This window comes from Sceloporus occidentalis, unplaced genomic scaffold (assembly GCF_023333645.1).
Source record: "Sceloporus occidentalis isolate IW3139 unplaced genomic scaffold, rSceOcc1.0.p SCAF_9, whole genome shotgun sequence".
Lineage (NCBI taxonomy): Eukaryota > Metazoa > Chordata > Lepidosauria > Squamata > Phrynosomatidae > Sceloporus > Sceloporus occidentalis.
The window spans coordinates 8,537,544-8,558,106 of NW_028316989.1; the positions used below are offsets into that span (position 1 = coordinate 8,537,544).

At 41.5% G+C, this 20,563-nt stretch overlaps 1 protein-coding gene across 2 annotated transcripts in view; it reads left to right on the forward strand.

The window, feature by feature from the left end:
• The window catches only part of LZTS1 (leucine zipper tumor suppressor 1), a 36,630-nt gene extending 24,737 nt beyond the window's left edge, over positions 1-11,893 (forward strand). For both annotated transcript variants that reach the window (XM_089537523.1, XM_089537522.1), the window contains exon 4: positions 825-11,893. In XM_089537523.1, the coding sequence (XP_089393649.1) occupies positions 825-1,493 (669 nt within the window). In that variant the 3' untranslated portion in view covers positions 1,494-11,893. The remainder of the gene's footprint in view (positions 1-824) is intronic.
• Positions 11,894-20,563: the final 8,670 nt, after the last annotated feature.

Sequence of the window (20,563 nt, forward strand, 5' to 3'; positions counted from 1 at the left end):
CCCCTTTGTTCGTATAGTTTTAACTTGTGGCTAAAGTATGGGTTGCTACCAGCTCAGGCATTTTGTATAGCCATTCAAGCTACTTGTCAAGTAAGTCACTCGCCTATCTCCCTAAATGGGATTCAGTTAATAACTGATAATGTGCTACTCTCCATGATACCCCAAAACTGCCACCTGTTGTTGCTTCCCTGTGAGTAATGGTAGACCCTGGCCATTTTCATTCCAGTACTCCCTCAGATAGACATTTAAGACATGCAGAACACCCTCCTGAAATGAATGGGCAAGCATGGCCCTTGCACCCCTCAACCTAATTTTAAAGCACTCTGGAAGTGATTTACTGAAACATTTAGTACAAGTGAACAATCCTTTCAGCAGCAACCTGAAGATGAGAGGCAAGAAGAGGGAAGGAAGAGGAGCAGAAAGAGAGATGCAGAAAAGGATATGGCAGCAAGAGTGAGATAATAAGGTTTCTCTGTCTACTTTAAACTCTCGCCTTGCCTACCTAGAATTCCAAAAGATCACCTTTTGGACTACACCTCCCAGAATCCCTCACTACCATGGTCAATGGTTATGGGTACTGTAGTTCAAAAGTAACTTTTCCATACTCTAGTGTTGGCTTTGTGCATCTTTTGGTATATATCATCGACATGTGGCTCTGACAAATTATTCCTGAAAGGATGCAGACCCCATCTCAGGTTACTCACCATTTAATCTGTGTTTATAAACATCACATCAGTGCAAGCTGAATTGCACTGTAGTTTGGGCAGTCCAGAAAGCCAGTGTCTAGATGACATCCTGACACTTGTTGTCTTATGTCCCTACAGGTTTGTCAGAAATCTGGTGAAATCTCTCTCCTGAAACAACAACTGAAGGAATCCCAGACAGAACTCAATAGCAAGACTAATGAGGTCCTCAACCTGAAAGCTCAACTGAAGGATGTCCGGGCAAAAATGGAACTACTGGAGATGAAAATCCAGGACTTGGAAGAATCTCTGCATGCCAAGGCTCTGGAGCTGGAGGTGTGTGAAAATGAGCTCCAACGCAAGAAGAATGAGTCAGAGCTTCTGAGGGAGAAGGTGAACCTGTTAGAACAGGAAATTGCGGAACTCAGAACAGAATTGACCATCCTCAGAGAAGAGATGAAGTGTGGGGTGGCCTCTGTAGGCATGGAGGGTAACATGACGGAGGATGCCCAGGTCCTATGGAGTGAAGTGGAGAAGCTGAAGGCAAAGTTACAGGAGGAGCGGGACAACAATGAGCAGATGACAGCTGGATTCCAGCAGGAACGGCAGGTTTGGAAAGAGGAAAAGGAGAAAGTGATCCACTACCAGAAGCAGCTGCAGCAGAGTTACCTGCATATGTACAAACGGAACCAGAATTTGGAGAAGATGGTCCAGCAGTTGGCTGCAGGAGAGGATGGCAAAGAGCCCTTAGACCTTGACCTCCAGGGTACTGATGTTCCTTATGAGGACATCATTGCCACTGAAATCTGAATGGTGCTCTTGTCTCATTGTCCACTCTGGAGGTGATGGGTCTCTTTCAACTAGAGGTTGTGTACAGCCTGAGAACCACTTGTAAGTTGGTTGAAGTCCTTACCTGGTCAAAATGGATCACCAGCTGTTGTCATGCCACATGTGCTTATGTGGTGAGGCATTGTTCCCAACCATCAAGCCCAATGCATTTCACTAGGAGTCAGGTCACTTCTGATTCAAAAGGAGAAGGGTGTGCTTTTCCTGTTGACCATACTATCAGGGCAGAACCAACACAGTAGCTGCTCTGGTCAAAAATATGCAAGTATTTCAATGCCAGATAGAACAGGTGCCTCCATCTTACCCACAATGCAGGAACATATTACTAAGGGATGCTGGAGAAGTAAAATATAGCTCCATGTGCTACCCCCTGCAGCCATATGAATTCCCTTATGATTCTAATTTAGGCTTTGGGAAAAGTGAAGCCTTTTGATCATTCATTTCTTTGGTTAAAAAAAGAGTAGCCCATGTACACACATACACACAAAGAATGTGCCATCATGAGTCCTCAAGGATACCCTATTAGTTTTCATTGTTTGAAGATATGTATTATACTCTCCTGCTGTGAAGAGGCTGGAGTTTTGGCAAGGCTATGGTCCCTCGAATGTTGTGAGACTGTGATATCCCTCGTCCCTAGCAAGCACAGCCAAGGGATGATCGGTTTGTAGTCTAATAATGTCTAGAGGGGCACCAGCTTCCCACCTCTGCCTTGGAGAGTATAAGACATTTTCTTAGTTTTTCTAAGGGAAAAAATGGTCTGCTTCCATGTTTACTTAGGGAGAGGTATTTTTCTCCGGAATATTTAAGAAGCATGTTCTAGGCTCCTAAAAGCCATAGTCTGGCAATCAGCCAGTGGATTGACTTTGCCCATGGCTCATCACTTAGTATTACCTCTTGCAGGCTAGCATTGATAGAGGTATATTTTTATGTTTCTGTTGGGGCTGGGGAACTGATGTGTCCTTGTGTTTTTTGAATGGGAATGTTTATAATTGTTCATCTAAAAATGTGAATATTTTTATGGATCTTTTTGGTTTAGAAAGTGTATAGTGTTTACTTTTCCACATCCACCTTCTCCTGTTTTGCCACTGAGAAAGGTTTTGAACCCCACAAAACTCCCCGTTTATTTTATCAAGACATCCCAGGAGCTGTGAAACATACATTTAATAGAACAGGTGTGTGTGTGTGCATGAGAGTGTGTCTGTGCTTAGTATGGAAGAATGTGTGCATGTGTGTGTGCATGTTGTGGTGTGTATGGGAGGATGAGGTCCCAAGCCACCATCCAGACCCTATGGAGCCTAAAGGTTACAAAGAAAAGACAGAGGAAGAACTAAACTACATAGATACCCAAAAGTAGAGAGCATGGCCTAGAAGTTCCATTAAGACAAGCAGATGGATCAAAAGAGTGAAACTGACTCTCTTCTTGAAAGAAGGAGCACAGCATTTAAAATCAAAATGTCCACTTGTTCCACTCTGCATCCTCTTTTTGGGAGGATGGGGGTCTTGAACCTAAGAGAAGGCCCCAGATGCTCTAATACAAATTTGGCACAAATCAGATAACAGCAGACAGGCTTATGGGAGTCTGCTTCAGCGCCACTGACAGTGAAAGAGCCAGTGGTTGGCCAGGCAGCACAGCTCAGCTGAACATGTCACACCACAAAAGGAGCTGTAGTATCATTGCTGAGGTGGTACTAAAGCTGAGCAGCAGAAGATGGAACGTCTTTGAGAGTTCCCCAGAGAAAAGGAACATGAGTTATTTGCACTAGCTTATTTAAAGTTACCAGTTCATAGGCTAGGAAGCAACAGCCTACAGCTCTAGGCCAGACCATAGAAAGGAAAGGAAGAATGTAACATTCCCCTGTTGGGCTCTTGATATGGGTTGGGAATAGCCTAAGGGGGCCTATTTGGTTCTATGGGAGAAGAGTGGTGTTGATGAAGCCACTCATCTCCCACTCCAACCCTGCCACCAAGTGCCATAGGAAACCATCATTCTCTCTTCCCTCCTCCATACATTGCATTGGAGGCTTCAGCAGGAGAGCAAGGCTCATGATAGCCATAAACAAGATCCCAAGGCAATGCAAAGGGTGCAGTCATGATAACAGTGGGTATGTCTCTTCTCTCAAAAGCCCTTCATGTGCTCTTTGAATATTTACCCTCATTCTCTCCCCCTCCCTCATCCCCACATAGTAAAATATACTATTTATTATTTATGTTAAATGTCTGTATCCTACCTTTAAAAAAAACATTCTATGAGTTTTAACAACAAAAATAAAACCACAGTTCAATTTTAATTCAGTTCAAAATTTAAAAACCAGCTCTGAATGTATTTAGGCAGTCAGCCAGCAGGGATGCTGTTGTTTTTAGAAAGCAACAATGTGCCAACAAAAGCAGTAATTTTTTGTACAAAACTGAGACAGTTAAAGCACTCGTCAATGAACCAAAAAACCTTCCTTAAATGGGAAGATTTCAGCTCCCAACCCTTCAGAAAGGGTATTAAAGGAGGCAATGATGTCTGTCCCTTAGGAAGTGAGATCTTGTTCTTTAAATGGCTTTTCCTTGTCACCAGTAAGGAGGATGCCATGACAACCTCTGTGAGCAGAACATTGCACAGTTTAGTCCTCTTGTCTGAGAAAAGCACTAAAATCCAAAGCCTCAGGGCACATTCCAGGTGCATGAAGACTGTACTTCAATGGTATAACCCTTGATTTGTATGCATGCAAAATGCTCAAAGTGCACTCTCCAGGTAGGGCCAGAATATACGAAGAAGTGACATTTCTGTATATGTGCACCTTTCACACTACAAAGTTTAGTACTTGGATCATCATTTGTCACAGCTGCATCCTGTGGAATTTTAGGATCTGTAGTTTGAGGGCTCTGGTAGAGAATTCAAAATACCTCACAAAATTACAAGTTCTGGGATTCTGTAGGATGGAGCCATGGCAGCTAAGGTGGTATCAAAATATTGTAATAGTGTAGTGTGAAAGGGGCCATGAGCATTTCTGATTCTGATGCTGGAGAACTTTTTCCATCCCAAACAACAGGAGTCCCCCCCACACACAGTGTATTTCTCTCAGAATATGTTCACTTCCATGTGGAACACACCATGCTGTTCTCAGAGCTCTGTTCAGCATTTGTGCAACATTTGTTCATGTGTTGAATTAAAATTGTATTCAGTGCACAAGGCTGGCTTGTGCAACATAATGCAAATGTGTGTCTTAAATTCCTGTCTTCAACATCAGTTCATGATCCCCTAAAATGTTACACACTAGAACAGGGATGGGAATCATGTGGCTCTCCAGATGTTGTTGGACTGTAGTTTCCACCAGCTCTAGCAAATAGTGAGGAACCTAGGAGTTCCAGTCCAGAAAGTTGCACAGTTCTTGTTATGGCGGTGATGAGAAAGTTCACTTATGCATAGTAAGACTTGTGTAGGGAGAGAGCAATTCACACAGTGAATGAAATTGTATACTTAGATCAACCTCACGTTTGAAAATGGTGAAGTAGCCGTTGGGTTGATTCAACACATTGACCACACACTCACTGCCACACCAGAGAACATGTTATTAGCAACTCACAGTGATGTGATGAACATGGATCTATGTTGTAAGCTAAGTGCTTGATATGACCACTATCACCATATGTTAAACTGAATCCTGATTTTCTGCACTTAAGTCTAAACATGTCAAAAAAATATTCAGAGTTTTGTTTTCTTTATAATCTCATCAAGCCAACTGTGTTACTCAGTTTTTTAATCTATTATATTTTTATCTCCATACTTCTTCCCAAGTAATGCAGAAAACCATCCAGTCTTACATCTCACCATAACCTTGCAGGGTTGCCCAAATGCCAGGTCAACCTGCCATGCTCTGTTGCTGAATAGAAATGTGAATGTAGAATTTCCCAGCACTAATAATGGATACAACCTCAGTCATGCTGAAATCAAATTTAGTCATGACTCACTGGGTCATCTATCAAAAGGGGGGGAAATGCGTTAGTTTTCCTTTACATTTTCCTGGTCCATAGTAGTGGCCCCATCAGTGCCATACCTACTTGAAATAAACCAGACTCAAGTTGTATTGACTACCACACATTTCCTGTGCCCAAATTCAAATTGATATAAAGGGGATGCACTTTTTTCTTTCTTTCCAGCATGCCAAAACCTATCAACCAATAGACTTATTATTTGCCTGCCATTCTTGCCAGTTTGCATTCTAACTATTTGCTCACATGGTTGGGCTCCCCAACCCTTGCAAATACAGAGGGATGACTGCATGTAAAAAAGGGTTATAAAATAATAGATAGACTTCCATTTCAGAAACTCTGTTAGACCTCTGTTACTTTGTTGTTGTTGTGTGCCTTCGAGTTGTTTTTCACTTATGACGACCCTAAGGTGAACCATTGATGGGGTTTTCTTGGCAAGTTTCTTCAGAAGGGGGTTAACATTGCCATCCTCTGAGGCCGAGAGAGTGTAACTTGCCGAAGGTCACCCAGTGGGTTTCATGGCTGTGCTGGGATTTGAACCCTGGTCTCCAGAGTTATAGTCCAACTCTCAAGTCAAAAATAAATAAATGGTGACATAGACTAAATTTGCCAGATGAGTTCTGTCCTCCTATTAACCTACCCAGCCTGATTCCACTCCAGACCTGACACACATGTTTAAAAAACCTATTTTCCCCTAAGAATGATGAGCAAAAAGAGTATTTAAACATTCAATTAATGCCTAAAAAGCAATTTCACTGTCAAACAGGGTGTATGTCATGTTCCTACAGAACTAGAAAGAGTACAATTTTTTTCCACCTGTGTAAACCACCCCTAAATTGACCACCAATTTCAGCATGAATATGTCTGGATCCAACCTCAGAGATGTGCATCAGAGTTTATGAGACTAAATGTTTAGCAGCTGAGTATCAGAAGCCATACTAAGCTTTTGTGATTCAAAACACCCCCCAATATCTTGTTCTACAACCACTGAGAATTATTGTCCAGCACCTTTGGAGGGCACCAGCTAAGGAAGGTTAATCTGTACCAGAAGTGCAAATCCCACATTTACTTTGAACGTTAGGAGCTTTCCAAAGATTATTTAAAGTTCTTCAGGGTTGCATACTGTCCAGGAAAACCAGACAGCCCAGCCTGCTTTTGTTGCTGTAATAGAGATTTAGAGGTTTGTTATGTAGAAGTCAGCATGTGAAACCTGTTGTGACCTGGAGATAAGCATAATCCCCTTCTTTTGCTGCTGATCAGAGGGCTGTCACTTAAAAGAATTACAAGAGCTGGTTTAAAATGGATAGGCAATTTGTGATTTTCCAGATGTGGTTGGATTTCAGCTCCCATTGCCATTGACTGTTCTGCCCAAAGCAGATGGTCATTGCAGTCTAACAACATCTGAAAATGAGAAGTTGCCCATTTTTATTCAAATTTTGGACACTCTGAAGGGTGCCTGGTGCAGCTTCCAGATCTGCACCTTTAATAGATATGTCTAGAACAGGGAATTTTAGTCATATGTCTCTTATTCTGAAAAGACTGGATGAAATTTCCTCATCTAAATACAACTACAAAAGGAGGATGTTCTTTCTTTTGCATCTGGGCAGCCTAGGCCCTCTATCCAATACATTCCTCGTTGAGACTCTTTCTCGAAGTTAGTGTGTGTATGTATATGCCGTCAAGCTGGCTGTCAACTTACGATGATCCCATGAATTTAATAGGATTTTCTTAGGCAAGTAGTACTCAGGGGATGTTTTTGCCAGTTCCTTCCTCTGAAAGATAACCTACGGCAACAGGGATTCCTTGGTGGTCTCCTACCCAAGGATCAACCCTGCTAAGTTTATAAGATCGGATAGAATTTGGTGCTTTCAGGGTATTTGGGGAGAGGCTGGTTTTCTCTAAGCAGACAGAAATAACATTTGAAGTTTAGATATATATAAAGTAACAACGTCTTAGAAAAATAACTGTTTGGATGACAGATCCCAGAATCCCCCGGGGGATCTTAGTAGCTGTTGCCCCAAAACCTAACTTCCCCAACTGCTGCAAATGATTGAGAACTCCCCGCAGTTCTCAATCATTCTTGGGCTTGCGGAACATGAAAGCCAAATGGTGTTCTTCCCTTTCCTCTGCCAGCTAGTCTCTTAATTGTGTTTATGCACATATGTTTCTGATTAGCAAAATTTGCATTGTTAGTGGCAATCTTGGGGGAGAAAAACCCAACAGCCTGTGCTCCCTGTAAAACCCCTGGCAGCCCCGGGGGGTTAATTACCTCGGATGGTAAGGGCCTGCCTGCTCTCTGCTTGCTGAGCTGGTGAAGGTCTCTTGGGGCTTCTTGCTTTCCTTTCTCCCTTCTCTCTGCTCACCTCACCAAGGGGGCAGGGGACCAGCTGTTGGCAGGCATCATTAATGGGAGAGGAGTTTATTATATTTGCATATTTCAGCCTCCTCCTTTTCAATGAGGGCACAATGCGTCTCGTACAAAGGTACATCCCTGCTTATGGCTGACCTTACAGCAAGGCAGAGAGAGTGATGCGGCAGCCACAGTTGCTGTGTGCCTTCAAGTCCATTCTGACTCAGATGCTTCAGTGAACCTATTAAGGTTAAGAGGTGATACGAAAGTCCTGTTTCAATATTTGAGAATTAAGTATTTAAATATTTGAATATTAAATATTTAAATATTTGAAGGGGTGTCATATTGAGGATGGAGAAAGCTTGTTTTCTGCTGCTCTAGAGACTCTGGAGCAATGGATTGCAACTACAGGAAAAGAGATTCCACTTCGACATTAGGAGGAACATCTTGACATTTAGAGCTGTTCGACAGTGGAACACACTCCCTCAGAAAGTGGTGGAATCTCCTTTGGAGGATTTTAAACAGAGGCTGGATGGCTGTCTATTGGGAGTGCATTGATTCTGTGTCCCTGCATAGCAAAGGGTTGGATGGCCTTTAGGGTCTCTTCAAACTCTATGGTTCTATGATTATGGGAGTTGCTTGGCAAGATTTCTTCATAGTGGGGTTCCCATTGCCTTCTGAGGCTGAGAGAATGTGACTTGCCCAAAATCACCCAGTGGGTCTTCATGAGTGAGAACGTGCGGGGAAAGGTCAATTAAAATAGACCCATTGAATGAAATGGATTTTCATATGTATTAGATTTAGCTTCCAGGTATGCAAACCTACTGTTTAAACAGGCACAGGAGCAGACTGGGTTATAACAAAAAGGCTGGCAACCATTGCTGTTCAGTCAGTGCTCGGTTTTTGTGCCACAACTGCAGCAGCCAAAGTCAGTTGTGAGCCAGCTAAAACAATGACTACAACAGCTTTAGAACAGCTATATTCAGAGGCAGTTTACCACTGAATACCGGTGCCTCTGCATTGGTGGAGAAAAGTATTATCAACCATCATTACCAGGCATCAATGTCTTCAGTCTGCAAGCGAGAAGATAAATGCAGAAGATGGTGGATGTGTACATAAGCTTGTGCCTAGGACAGCATTATTCAACCCTCTATCAAGCAGGGGTTCAAAAGGGTGCAGACAAGTTTTAAAATATTACTTACCATTTTAAAAAAAGCATAGTATCCTTCAATTTCATCTCCTCCCCTCTGCTGATTCAATGTGCTTGGATATTATAAAATATTTTGAAATCTTTTTGGAGAAGAACACTCATCCTCACAGTATTATTTTATCTGTTGGCAGTGTCTGGGACAAATGTTGATGGTTCCCAACATTTCAAATCTGGTCTGTGGTTTCTGATTTAATATTGAAAACATCAGCAACAGTAACTGTTGCTTCTGCTTCGGTGCCGCCACCACCACCAAAATATACTTGCAAACAGTATTATAACTGTAGCTAACACAGGCTTCATATTGGAACAAATTGATTATAACATAGTGAAATTTGCTTTTCTGTGTTTAGTGTGGCCTGCGTCCCTATTCTTGGCCTTCTGGGATTTTTATTAATTGACCTTGGTCCCATTCATCCTACAGAATTATAGCACTGTGTTTATACTGTAACTGCCATGGTTCTGGCTTGGGAATTGCGGTTTTAAGGTGGCACATCTCAAATTGTCAGCCAGAGTAATTCAGTGCCTCACCAAACTACAAACCCCAGAATTTCATAAGATGCAACAATGGGAAAGTGGAATAACAGTGCTGTAACTATAGTGGAAATAAGCCCTTTGTGTCCTACCATATCTTTTACACAGAGTGCCAGAAATAAAAGCCAGATTGTCCTATCATACAAAAGCTCAGTGAAGTCAGATATGGATATAATTTGGTGTGTTATGTGTTAATGTGCTGGTTAGAACAATGACAATTATTGTGGCATTGTTGGTATGATATAGTGGCTAAATTGTTATACTAGCATGGATTGAAATCCCTATTCAACCATGAAACTCACTGGGTGACACGGAGCCAGTCACTTTCAGTAACCTCCTCTTTGGGATTGTTGTGAGGATTACAGAGGCCATGAACAACTTTCTGCACTCCTTGGAGGAAGTGTGGGATTGCAAGTGGGGATAGAGATAGTTTTGATACTGAAATACGAATACTGGAGATCCTGAAATCTCATGAGTTATACTGCTCCTTTAAAAGAAATAACTGTTTCAGAAGAGTATCACTTAAGGTGCCAAGATTTTCTTGGAATTCACAGAAGGTCCACATAACGTCATTTTCATCTTGTAACTAGGGACGCATGAGCAGCTCATATGGCTCTTTTATATATAGAGAGAAGTGCTTTCAAAACATCACAGATTTCTCTATAAATTCAACAAAGGGAACTTGAGATTTTAAAAATGGAATATGAGATAAAGGGAAACTCACATATTTGATAGGTCATGCAAAAGGCTTTTGGGGTGCTTAGCTCTTAAAACTAGTCTTGAATCCTTATCTGTTCAATCGTGTTTCAATCACTTGGAACCTTTCCATGGTTTCTCATTGCTGCTGCCATTTCCTCCCTGTTTTTGCAAAACACTGGGAAAGGAAGAAATGCTAGAATAGCTGCACAATTTCTTCTGTTGGTAGTGCTAAGAGCCCTGTGTCTGGAAACACCCTTCATCTTCCCCACACTTCTTGCTTCTCCTATCATGCATGTATTTGGAATTATGCAAATGAAAATGCTGCCAAGATGGAGCAGTTTACAGCAAAGGAGTAGCACAAAGGGCTAATCGCTCATTCCCTGCACTGCTCCTTCATTCTAAGGCTGCAATCCTATACATATACAGGCTTACCTGGGCATTGCTGTTGTTATTTGCCATCAAGTTGACTTTGACTTACAGTGACCCTATGAATGAGAGACCTCCAGGATTCCTGACCACCAAATGCCCTGTTCAAGTCAAATACAGGCCCATGGTTTCCTTGATTGAATCAGTCCATTGTAGTGTAGTTTGCTTCTTTTCGTACTCCCTATCACTTTCATTCTTTTTAGTTTTTTCATGGCTGGGAGCCGGGATGCAGCCGAGATGCAGTCGCCTGGCGGCATTTTTAATATGATAATTCCTGACTGCATCCCATAAGCTCTTGTATCCTGGCAGGGGTAAGTTGCTTTTTTGTTTGCCATGCAATAATCTCCTAGAGTGTTTCTCAAGCTCAGTGCAACTCGCAAAAGTCAAGTCCAACTGTCAGTTTATCTGTGCTCCTTTTCCTGATTCTGTCAGAGTGCTTCCTCTTCATAGATGATCCTTGGGACCAGGTAGATCACCTTGCCTATAATGGCATATTTAATGTTTCATGTTTGCTGTACCTCTGGAGGAGCAAGGGGATAGCCAAAGACTTTAGAAGGCAAGGGAAGTATTTGTTTCCTGATGTATGCACAAGGTGAACAGATAATACTCTTTCTTCCCCTTCCTCTTGGTGCCTATTCATATGGAGAAGGGGTTAACAGTCAGCAACTGGAATTGCTGTGCAGGGTCAGGAAGCCCCAAGGATTAGAAACCAGTCTCTGGATCGAATGTGCCCCTAAGCCAATGCCCAACAATGCCAACCCAAACCCTGAATTCTGGTGATAGATTCTAATTGCCCTGTGCATGACTATATTAAGATGGTTAAAACTATTAAGCCCATATAAACTAATTGTTATGAGATTCCAAGACTTTGCTCCAATCATGCAGGAAAACATTTATGGACACCACAAGAAATCTTGTCTCACCAGCCATATACTACCTTGCCCCTCTAATGTGACAATGGCAGTTGCCTTTGCACTAATACTGCATTTAATTCTGACAGTACACATTGCCAGCGTGTCATTTGCCCCCAGTCTGCCAGAATACAGGCTATATTTATTATTATTATTATTATTATTATTATTACCACCACCACCATTATCATCTTCTTCCTTTTCGCTCATGATTTTTTTTTTAATGTTTGGCTCTGGTGAACAGTGTAAATTCTATGCTTTTATGTATAAATAAATTTGTAAAAACCACAGACTTTTGAGTTTTCCTTTCCTATATTTCCTTAACTGGGAGCTCCATGTAGGTTTATTTATTCTGTTATATTTTATGTCCCACCTTTCTTCCAATGAACTCAAGGAAATATCCATGTCTCCCTTCCCAGTATCTTCACAACAACCTGGTGAAGTAGGTCAAACAGAGAGGAAGGGAGTAAACCCAGGTCACAGTGAGTTTCATGGCTGAGTTGAGGACATAAGCCTGGACTTCCCATCTCCTAGGTCAACACTGTATTTATGTGCCACTTAGTCTCAGGTACGGGTTAAGTCTCCCTTACCTTTCTGAAATCCCAAATATTCCAAACACCAAAACCTTTTTTCATAGCTGGCTGAGATGGTTCAGTGTACCCAACCTTTGTTTCATGAACAAAATCTAAAATATAGACTTACCATCAGCCTATGTGTCTAAGATGTATACAAAGCACAAATAAATTTTATGTTTAGACTTGGGTCCATCTTCAAGATAGCTCATTGTGTACATATAGGCAAATACAGGCATTCCAAAACAACAACAACAACAAAGCACTTCCAGTCCTCAGCATTTCAGGTAAGGGGGACTCCCCCTGAATCCCACATCTGTATGTTTGTTGTTATACTTTTTACAAGCATGAACTGGCATGAAAGTCATGCTCCTTCCCTTTCACTTCCTGCCACAACCTCCGTTCTGTGCTGATATCCTACAGCACTTACTTAATAACAAATGTGTAACTTTAACATCTCCCATCCCAAATTCTCAAGCCTACCTTAACAGCCATCAACTACACTGAGTGATGGTCTGTTCAGCTGGTGACGGGTGCAGGAGAATGACACTTCCAAGACTTTTGTGACAACAAGTGAGACTATGACAATCAGAAGTAAGACCACATTGTAATTCTCCACTGAAGCCTTGATCACTATCAGGAGAGGTCTGGAAATGTCATCCTGACATACTACAATCATTAACGGAAGTGGAGGGGAATCCACTATGCCTTGGGTAGAAAAATCTCTTGAGTCCAACATAGAAGAATGGCCAGGGAACTAACAGGGAAGCTGTCAGAAAGAGGCAGCATTTGGAAAAATAACTTTTTGGATGACTGTTCTCATAATCAGGGAGCCCTAATTCCAAGAAGTAACTTTTCCCAAGCTATGGCTACATGGAACTAATAAACCAGCACAGTCTTCCACAGGGATAGACAACATATGAAATGAGTCTGGCCTTAGCACGGGAAATGACAAGGCTGAGATTGCAGCTTCTAATGAGGCTGAAAGTGACAAGCCCAAGGGAGCATTAGAAGTATTGATTCTTCACCTCTTCTCCCCACCATCGCCCCCATTTCAGGCTTCTGGCTGTGACAAGCAGATTGGAATATTTGCTAATGGCAGATGCTGCCCGTCATATGCATTCATGCATATGCAACCCCTTGCTCAAATTCTTTCTGCCATGCAGAAGCCACCAGTGAGCATGAGCCGTGACTTCATTATCAGAGAGGCCCATCTGCTACCTGTTGGTTTTTTTTTAAAGCTTTCCTGGATAAGCAAGAAAGGGCTGCATTTTGATCACCTCATAAAATCACTTACACAAAGGATAATATGATGTTAACACTGTGTTGCTGCAAAGTTCCTGCATGGCAAGGGGCTGGTCTCTTCCAACTCTATGATTAGCAAGAGCAAGTAGATTTCTATACTGCTTATCACTCCCTAAGCAGTTTACAAAATGTAAGCTAATTGCCCCCAACAATCTGGATACTCATTTTAGTAACCTTGGAAGGATGCAAGCCTGAGTCGAGCCTGAACTCTTGGTTGGTATTGAACTCGCAACCTTATGGTTTATGAGGCTGCGGTACAGGCATTTAACCCCACCAGTGCTCCTTCTATGATTCTGTGATTCTATCTGCTTGTTAACCAAAGGAATGCAAGCCATAGCCTTAGCAATGAACTTATGACTACATGTTCCATCATCCAATGTTAGTGCAATATAACATGCTGCAATCAACTGGCTTAATGATTAAGACACCAATTCTGATGGTTGGAAGGTTGTCGGTTCGAGGCCCAAGTGATGCATGACAGAGTGAGCTCCCATCACTAGTCCCAGCTTCTGCCAACTCAGCAGTTCAAAAGCATGTAAAGGCGCAAGTACATAAATAGGTGCCACTTCAGTTGAAAGCTTTCCATGCAGTCATGCTAGCCACATGACCACTGGAGTCATCTTTGAAAATGCTGGCTCCTTCGGCTTAGTAACGGAGATGAGCACTAACCCCTACAGTCGGTCACGACTAGACATGCATGTCAAGGGGAAACCTTTTCCTTTACCTTTAAGTAAGCAAAACTATTGTCTATTGTCTAAAGCAAAGCAGGCACAGGTTTACCATATACTAAAGGAAAACAGGCCTCTATTAACTATGGCAGGAAAGCTGAAAGACTCAGTTTCTAGCCATCATACAAACAAAGAATAAGCAACACCTGCTGAAATTCCCTCTTCTACACAGTCATTTTCCACTTTTCACTTTGACAATGCTAATGAAAGGAAAAGGAGCCCTGTTGCTTATTTCTCTTTAGTGTTATTTGACATTGCACATGCATGGGGGAGCATGGATTAGCAAAATGCATGCTATAACACAGAAGCACATGCTCCCCCATTTCCTTGCCACATGCTTTCACATGCTGCATGGCACAATTCCCCAGCTTGCTCTCCTTTCTAGCCTTAATTATGGGCAATCAAGCTTTTTATCAGCCTTCATATTAGTGACAAGTGAAGCAAATTATGCCAATGGCACCCAATTATACCAATGGCCAATTTTCCTGCCAACAACAGTCTCCTCTAAACTGTACCGGGCTTAGAATAATGGCCCCTGGACCATGTCCCATGAATAGCAGGAGGAGGTGTGGAAAAAGAAAAGACTGGAGGAATATGGGAGCAGGGGAGACATGGATTGCCCAGCCACGACAGCTCATAATCTTTTCCTCATTTTAGAGGGGAATAATAACAGTCCTGGTTCTTCTAAATCAGTTCATTTCATCTTTGCACCAACGCCATTTTGCATTAAATTTTTGATCGCTGGCTTTAAAAAAAAATGCTGTGTGGGGTTGTTGGGTCCTTTTGCATACCACTCCATATTGTTTAGCTAGGAGTTAAATAATAAAAGAGTAGTGTTACATATGTCAGCAAAGCTTGATTTCACAAGTCTGATCTTGCCTTTAACGGATTAAGCAGCTACCTTCTTTAATGGGTATGGCAGTCTGCCTTCATTATCACCATTATCATTATGCAGTTCCTTACAGTTAGCTCATTGGTTACAGCTGGTTATCTTGCAGCACCAGGAGCCAAGGTCTCTCCTTTGCTTCAAGCGCGACCCCAATTTGGCTGTTAACAACACTGTCAGAAGCTGCACAAAACCTTCTACCAGCATCTTTTAGACTTTAGGTCTTTGGCTTGGTCATTTGCCCATATGTGGTTATCCCAGGCCAAAGGATAGAAAAAACATCCCTTTTATTCTTGTTTTTGCTGCATAACATATTTCAAATATGTGTGGCATGTCTTGTTTTAGCCCCTACACTTGGGTTGGTGGGTGGACCATTATACTCTGTCCATGGTCCCACTCCTAGGAGATGAACATCGTTACCTATATAATGGCAAACATAGCTACAAAGTTAGCTCTGTTGTTTTTGCCTGTTTATCATACACTTCCTCAAAATGTTCTTATCTAAATAGCTATTTACTTACTTCTTCACCAGCCTTGTAAATACATTTCATCTTCTTTAAGCTTGTTTTCAGGTTTTGCTAAAGTAGCAGATCCAGTCTTGGGTTCTGGGTCACACATCCAATGCCCCCGATATCTGGAGTTTGGGTCCAGGATCCCACCATGAATACCAAAATCCACAGATGCTCAAGTCCCATTAAATACAATGGCATAGTAAAATGGTGTCCCTTATATAAAATGGCAACATCAAGGTTTGCTTTGGGGCATTTATATTCTTTTAAAAAAAATATTTTCAAGCAGTGGATGGATGAATTCATGGATAAACACGGATATAGAAGGCTGATTGTACTACTGTAAGGGACAAGGATCTCATTTCAATGAGTGACGTTTTGTCCTGGAAACATAGAGGCCAAGATTTCACACCACACACATGGAGTATATAGCTTTACACCTTTTCTCTAGCAACTGCCAAGGCCCATGGGAGATACAACCTCCAAAAAGGTAAAATTTTCTGAAACAGAGTGCTGGACTGTGAGAGCTGTAGTACAATAAAACTAACATTTCGAGGTTCTGGATCAGAATGTCACACTGCTCCAGCAGGATTCTTCTTACTTTCAAATTCCACGAACCTGCAAAGGTTTGCACGAACCTGCAAAGGGGGCTTTGAGAAACACAAAGAATGAATTCAAGGCACTTCAGTTGCCAGTACAGAGAAGCAGACTTGGATGTTACAGCCCTTTTTTGATATGCAAATAAACTGCGACTTATTTCCTCAGCCCTGCAGTGGCAGTGGTCCTTCCTTCGGCAGCCCTTCCTGCCTTACATCTGCCTGCTGAGCATCATCATCCCCCTTGGGGGAAAGTATGGGGCAGGCTTAATGTTTGTTCTCCTCTGTCCCATTAATGAAGGGCCAGCTGCTCTTTGCCTCTCCAAGGGGCTGAAATCAGATGGCAGTGGGGCAGACCCTGTGGGCAGTCTTCATTAATTGGTACTTGGGCAAAAATAAAGATTTAAAGCAGGTAAGTGCACTAGGGCAGCAGCTGGGGTGTATTGTAGTGGTGGTGTTGGGGAAATCAACATCTCTCATCTTGTGTGCTATTTCCCTGCTTGCCTGCTGTGAAATATCTGGCTATTGTGTGAGCATCCAGTTAAGGACCCTGTGTGTAATGCTCACGGTCAATAAGGCAATCAAAACATCACAGAATGGATTTGGACTTGTCTGCTGAATTTCACACAATGGAGGAGAAAAAAAGGCTTCCATTTGCACAAGGGCCTGGTATGTCCTTCCGACATGCTTTGGCTTAACAAACGGATAAATAATGGATGAAAAAAACCCTATCCTGCACCTTGTCAGGATGCTAAATTAGTTACCTGGATAAAGAGCTTAAGTTTGGAGAGTGCATCTGTGGCACCTGGCTATTGATCTGCCACCTTGGAGTCAGGCATTAAATGGATCTCACACCCCAATGAAGTTCCTTGGAAAAATCCATCAGTTGTCTCTCATGGGATTTCACAAGTCCCACCTGTTTTGCTCTACTTCAAGGACATTTCCCATTGTAATCGATGTTCAGGGACAGTGGGAGCTGATATCCAAAATATCTGCACAACCCAGTGTGGTGTAGTGGCTTGAGTGTGGGATTAAGACTCTGGTAAACCAAAGTTTGAATCCCTGCTTGGCCATGGAAACCCAGTAGCTGGCCTTGGGGAAATCACACTCTCTCAGCCTCAGAGGGTGGCAGTGGCAAATACCTTCTGAGTAAATCTTGGCAAAAAAAACTCATGATAGATTTCCCTTAGTTATGCCATAAGTTGGAAATGACATACAGATGCATAACAACAAGATGAAACACCTTATATCACATTTGGCAAGTTGCTTAGCTCCACTGCATGTTGCTTGGCTCTGCCACATCAGTGTGGAACATGCAGCCCTGCACAAGTTATTGAACACTAGATAGATAAATATTTATTATTGTCACAGACCAGCATAAGAACAACAAAATACAGCACACAAAATACTATATAGAATAACAAAAGTTGTTGAAGAAGGAAAAATATAAATAAATATTCTTTAAAAATGCAGATACTGATAAACATCTGTCAGAAGACAGAACCCAACTAATCTTGGACATAACCCAACTAGAAGTTCAGTTACTAGTGCAAGTCATCACCCGTTGGATTTTAATTTCTGCTGCATAAAAATTTAGCTACTTTCTATGTTATAGTAGATTTAGTGTCTGAAAGCAACAAGCAAACAAACAATATGGAACATTATTGGACACCAGTTCCCATCAGCCTCGGCCTATGTGGCAAACTATTATTATTATTATGCTTTATTTATATAGCACTGTAGATTTGCAAATGGTGATAGGAGCTGCATTCTAGCAATATCTCACCGGTCACAAGTCCCTCACCTCTGCCATAGTGGGATACCTAGACCAGAAGTACCTGTGAACCCACTCTGATATCCCATGCTACCATCTTGGTCCCAATCTATTATTGAATTGGGTCTTGTAGTCACACCTCTCCAAATATTCTGTGTCAGCTATCCAAATATTCTGCATCTGGAAAGGAGAAGGTATGCACAGAGACCTGTTCCCATAGTAACCAAGCATCTTGCATTTGCCGAACAAATGCTTTCTAGTCGCTCCATTAGAAATTGGCAGGGGGTGGACGAAGTTGGAAATAAAAGGCAAAGGGGGCATGCAAGGTCAGGATCATTCTCCGTTACCCCACACCACCACCATCATAGCATTTTCCTTCCCTGGCTGTCCTTTCATAAATCAAGAAACCAAACAACCTTTCCATTTTGAGCTGCATCGGGATGGCATGAAAACTTGACAATTGGTTATCAGTTCTTGTGGACAGCTTCCAGAGTGTTGGGTTTGGGATATACAGAGACCCATATTTCAATCTTGATATAAGAGGACGCCAGTCTGCTGCATCCTGATCAACAGCCCTTTGTCTCTTGCAGCAAATCTGCTTGAAATGCCCAGACTGGGAGACTTTTATTATGCTTATGTATTACCTACCATGGAGATTTTCTTCTTATCTTCTTTCTTTACTGTCCTTTACTGTTTATTATCCTTATGTATTACCTATAGATAGAGATTGTGAATACAAATCAGTTATGAATGCATAACTCTAGGTTATGGTTTCGTAACTGTGATCATGAATTCCAGCCATGGTTAGTCTGCCAGAACTCCTGTTCAAGGTTTGCCATGGTTTGTCCCCCTGACAGCGCCACTTGCACTATTACTGATTGGGTTAACATCAAGAAATGCAGTTATCCCTCACCCATATACCACATTTATGTGCAGTTAGAAAGCTTCTCGTCTTGAAAACGTGTCTGTTGTTGGACAAAGGCGCGGCATAAATCCTTGAAATAAATATAAAATAAATAATTTGTGAAACACAAAACAGGCAAGAAGGAAAATATAAGTGATAACCCTGTCTTGTTTTCTATACTCTTTGTCTGAAACCCTCCAATTGCTTTAGATTGCAACTCCCATCAGGGCCAACCACCATTACCAAGGGGCAGCAATCATGGGAGTTGTCATCTAAACTATTTTCAGGGCACCAGTCCAGGGAAGGCTGGTCCTCAATCTATGGAGGCCGATGTGATAGTGGCCAGTGCTGGTTTTTCAGCTGTTCATGGCATCCTCAGCACTTTTCTCCAGCACTATGTATCAAATGGACTTTCTTAACTGTCCAGCTCTCAAATCTGTACATGGGGATGAAGAATACAATGACTTTTACAATGCTAACTCTAGTGCACAGTTGTATATCTTTTACTCTTTAGGATCTTTTCTATTTCGTTCATAGCTGGCCTTCCCTCCTTCTTATTTCTTGACTGCAGTCTCTTTCCTGGTTGATGTTTGATCCAAGATATGGGAATTCTTTTACTATTTCAATTTCCTCATTGCCTAGGTTGAATGTATGTAGATTCTCCACGGTCATTATTTTTGTTTCTTTATGTTTAGCATTCAAATATTTATATCCTGCCCTTTATCTCAAGATCTCAGTTCAGTTTGCAACAAAATGAATTTAAAACAATAATTGCAAACATTTTAAAAGATTAAAACTATATTAAATAGTTCCTCAATTGAAAACCGATGATTTAAAAATGATGAAAACTACCTCGAATAACACAAGCATAAAACATGCGCAGCCTCAATTTGGCCCAAAGGCTTTAATAAAAACCCAAGTGGCGCCAAAATGATTCCAACCTCGGTGTCAATCACCATCAGTCACTATAAAAGAGGTTTCTGTGGTTAAAAAAACTGGTTTTCATAAGTAATGACAAAGATAATTCTCAGATAATGTATTTTAATTAGAAAGCATGTTGTGAAGCTTCCAGAAGAGCACCTCAGTTTAAAATACAATATTTTCCAGATGTGAAATATTTGTGGGAACTTAATAGCAGTGATGAGGAATTAAATGCATTTTGTGGAAGTCAGTCTACTATAAAGATCTGAACTGTTAATAAAGTATAATGCACCATGATTTCTCTGCAGACTTGTAAAGAAACTCTCCATTTGAAATGCCTTCAAATATATTACTTTCCAAAAGTCAAGATTACTGAATTTGCTTTGATGTGATGTTGCTGACTTTTTGGTCAGTTTTTAACTTGTATGTTTGTTTGTGTATTTTTTGTTTTGTGCCTTTTTAAATACTGTATTGGATTTAATACTTTTTTAAGGAGGGGAGGGTATTAGAGATTTTATATGTTCTGTATTTTTAACTTTCTTAGCCGCCCCGATTGTTCTCAGAGGGGCAGGATACAATTTATTATTATTATTATTATTATTATTATTATTATTATTAAGCACTGAATGCCTGTGTGGTGTCAGCACAGATAGCAAAGTTGAGAATGAATGTTCAGATACAGTTGTAAATGTACTAAAGATACATGGAAAGAGTACATGCATGGAAAGTCTTCC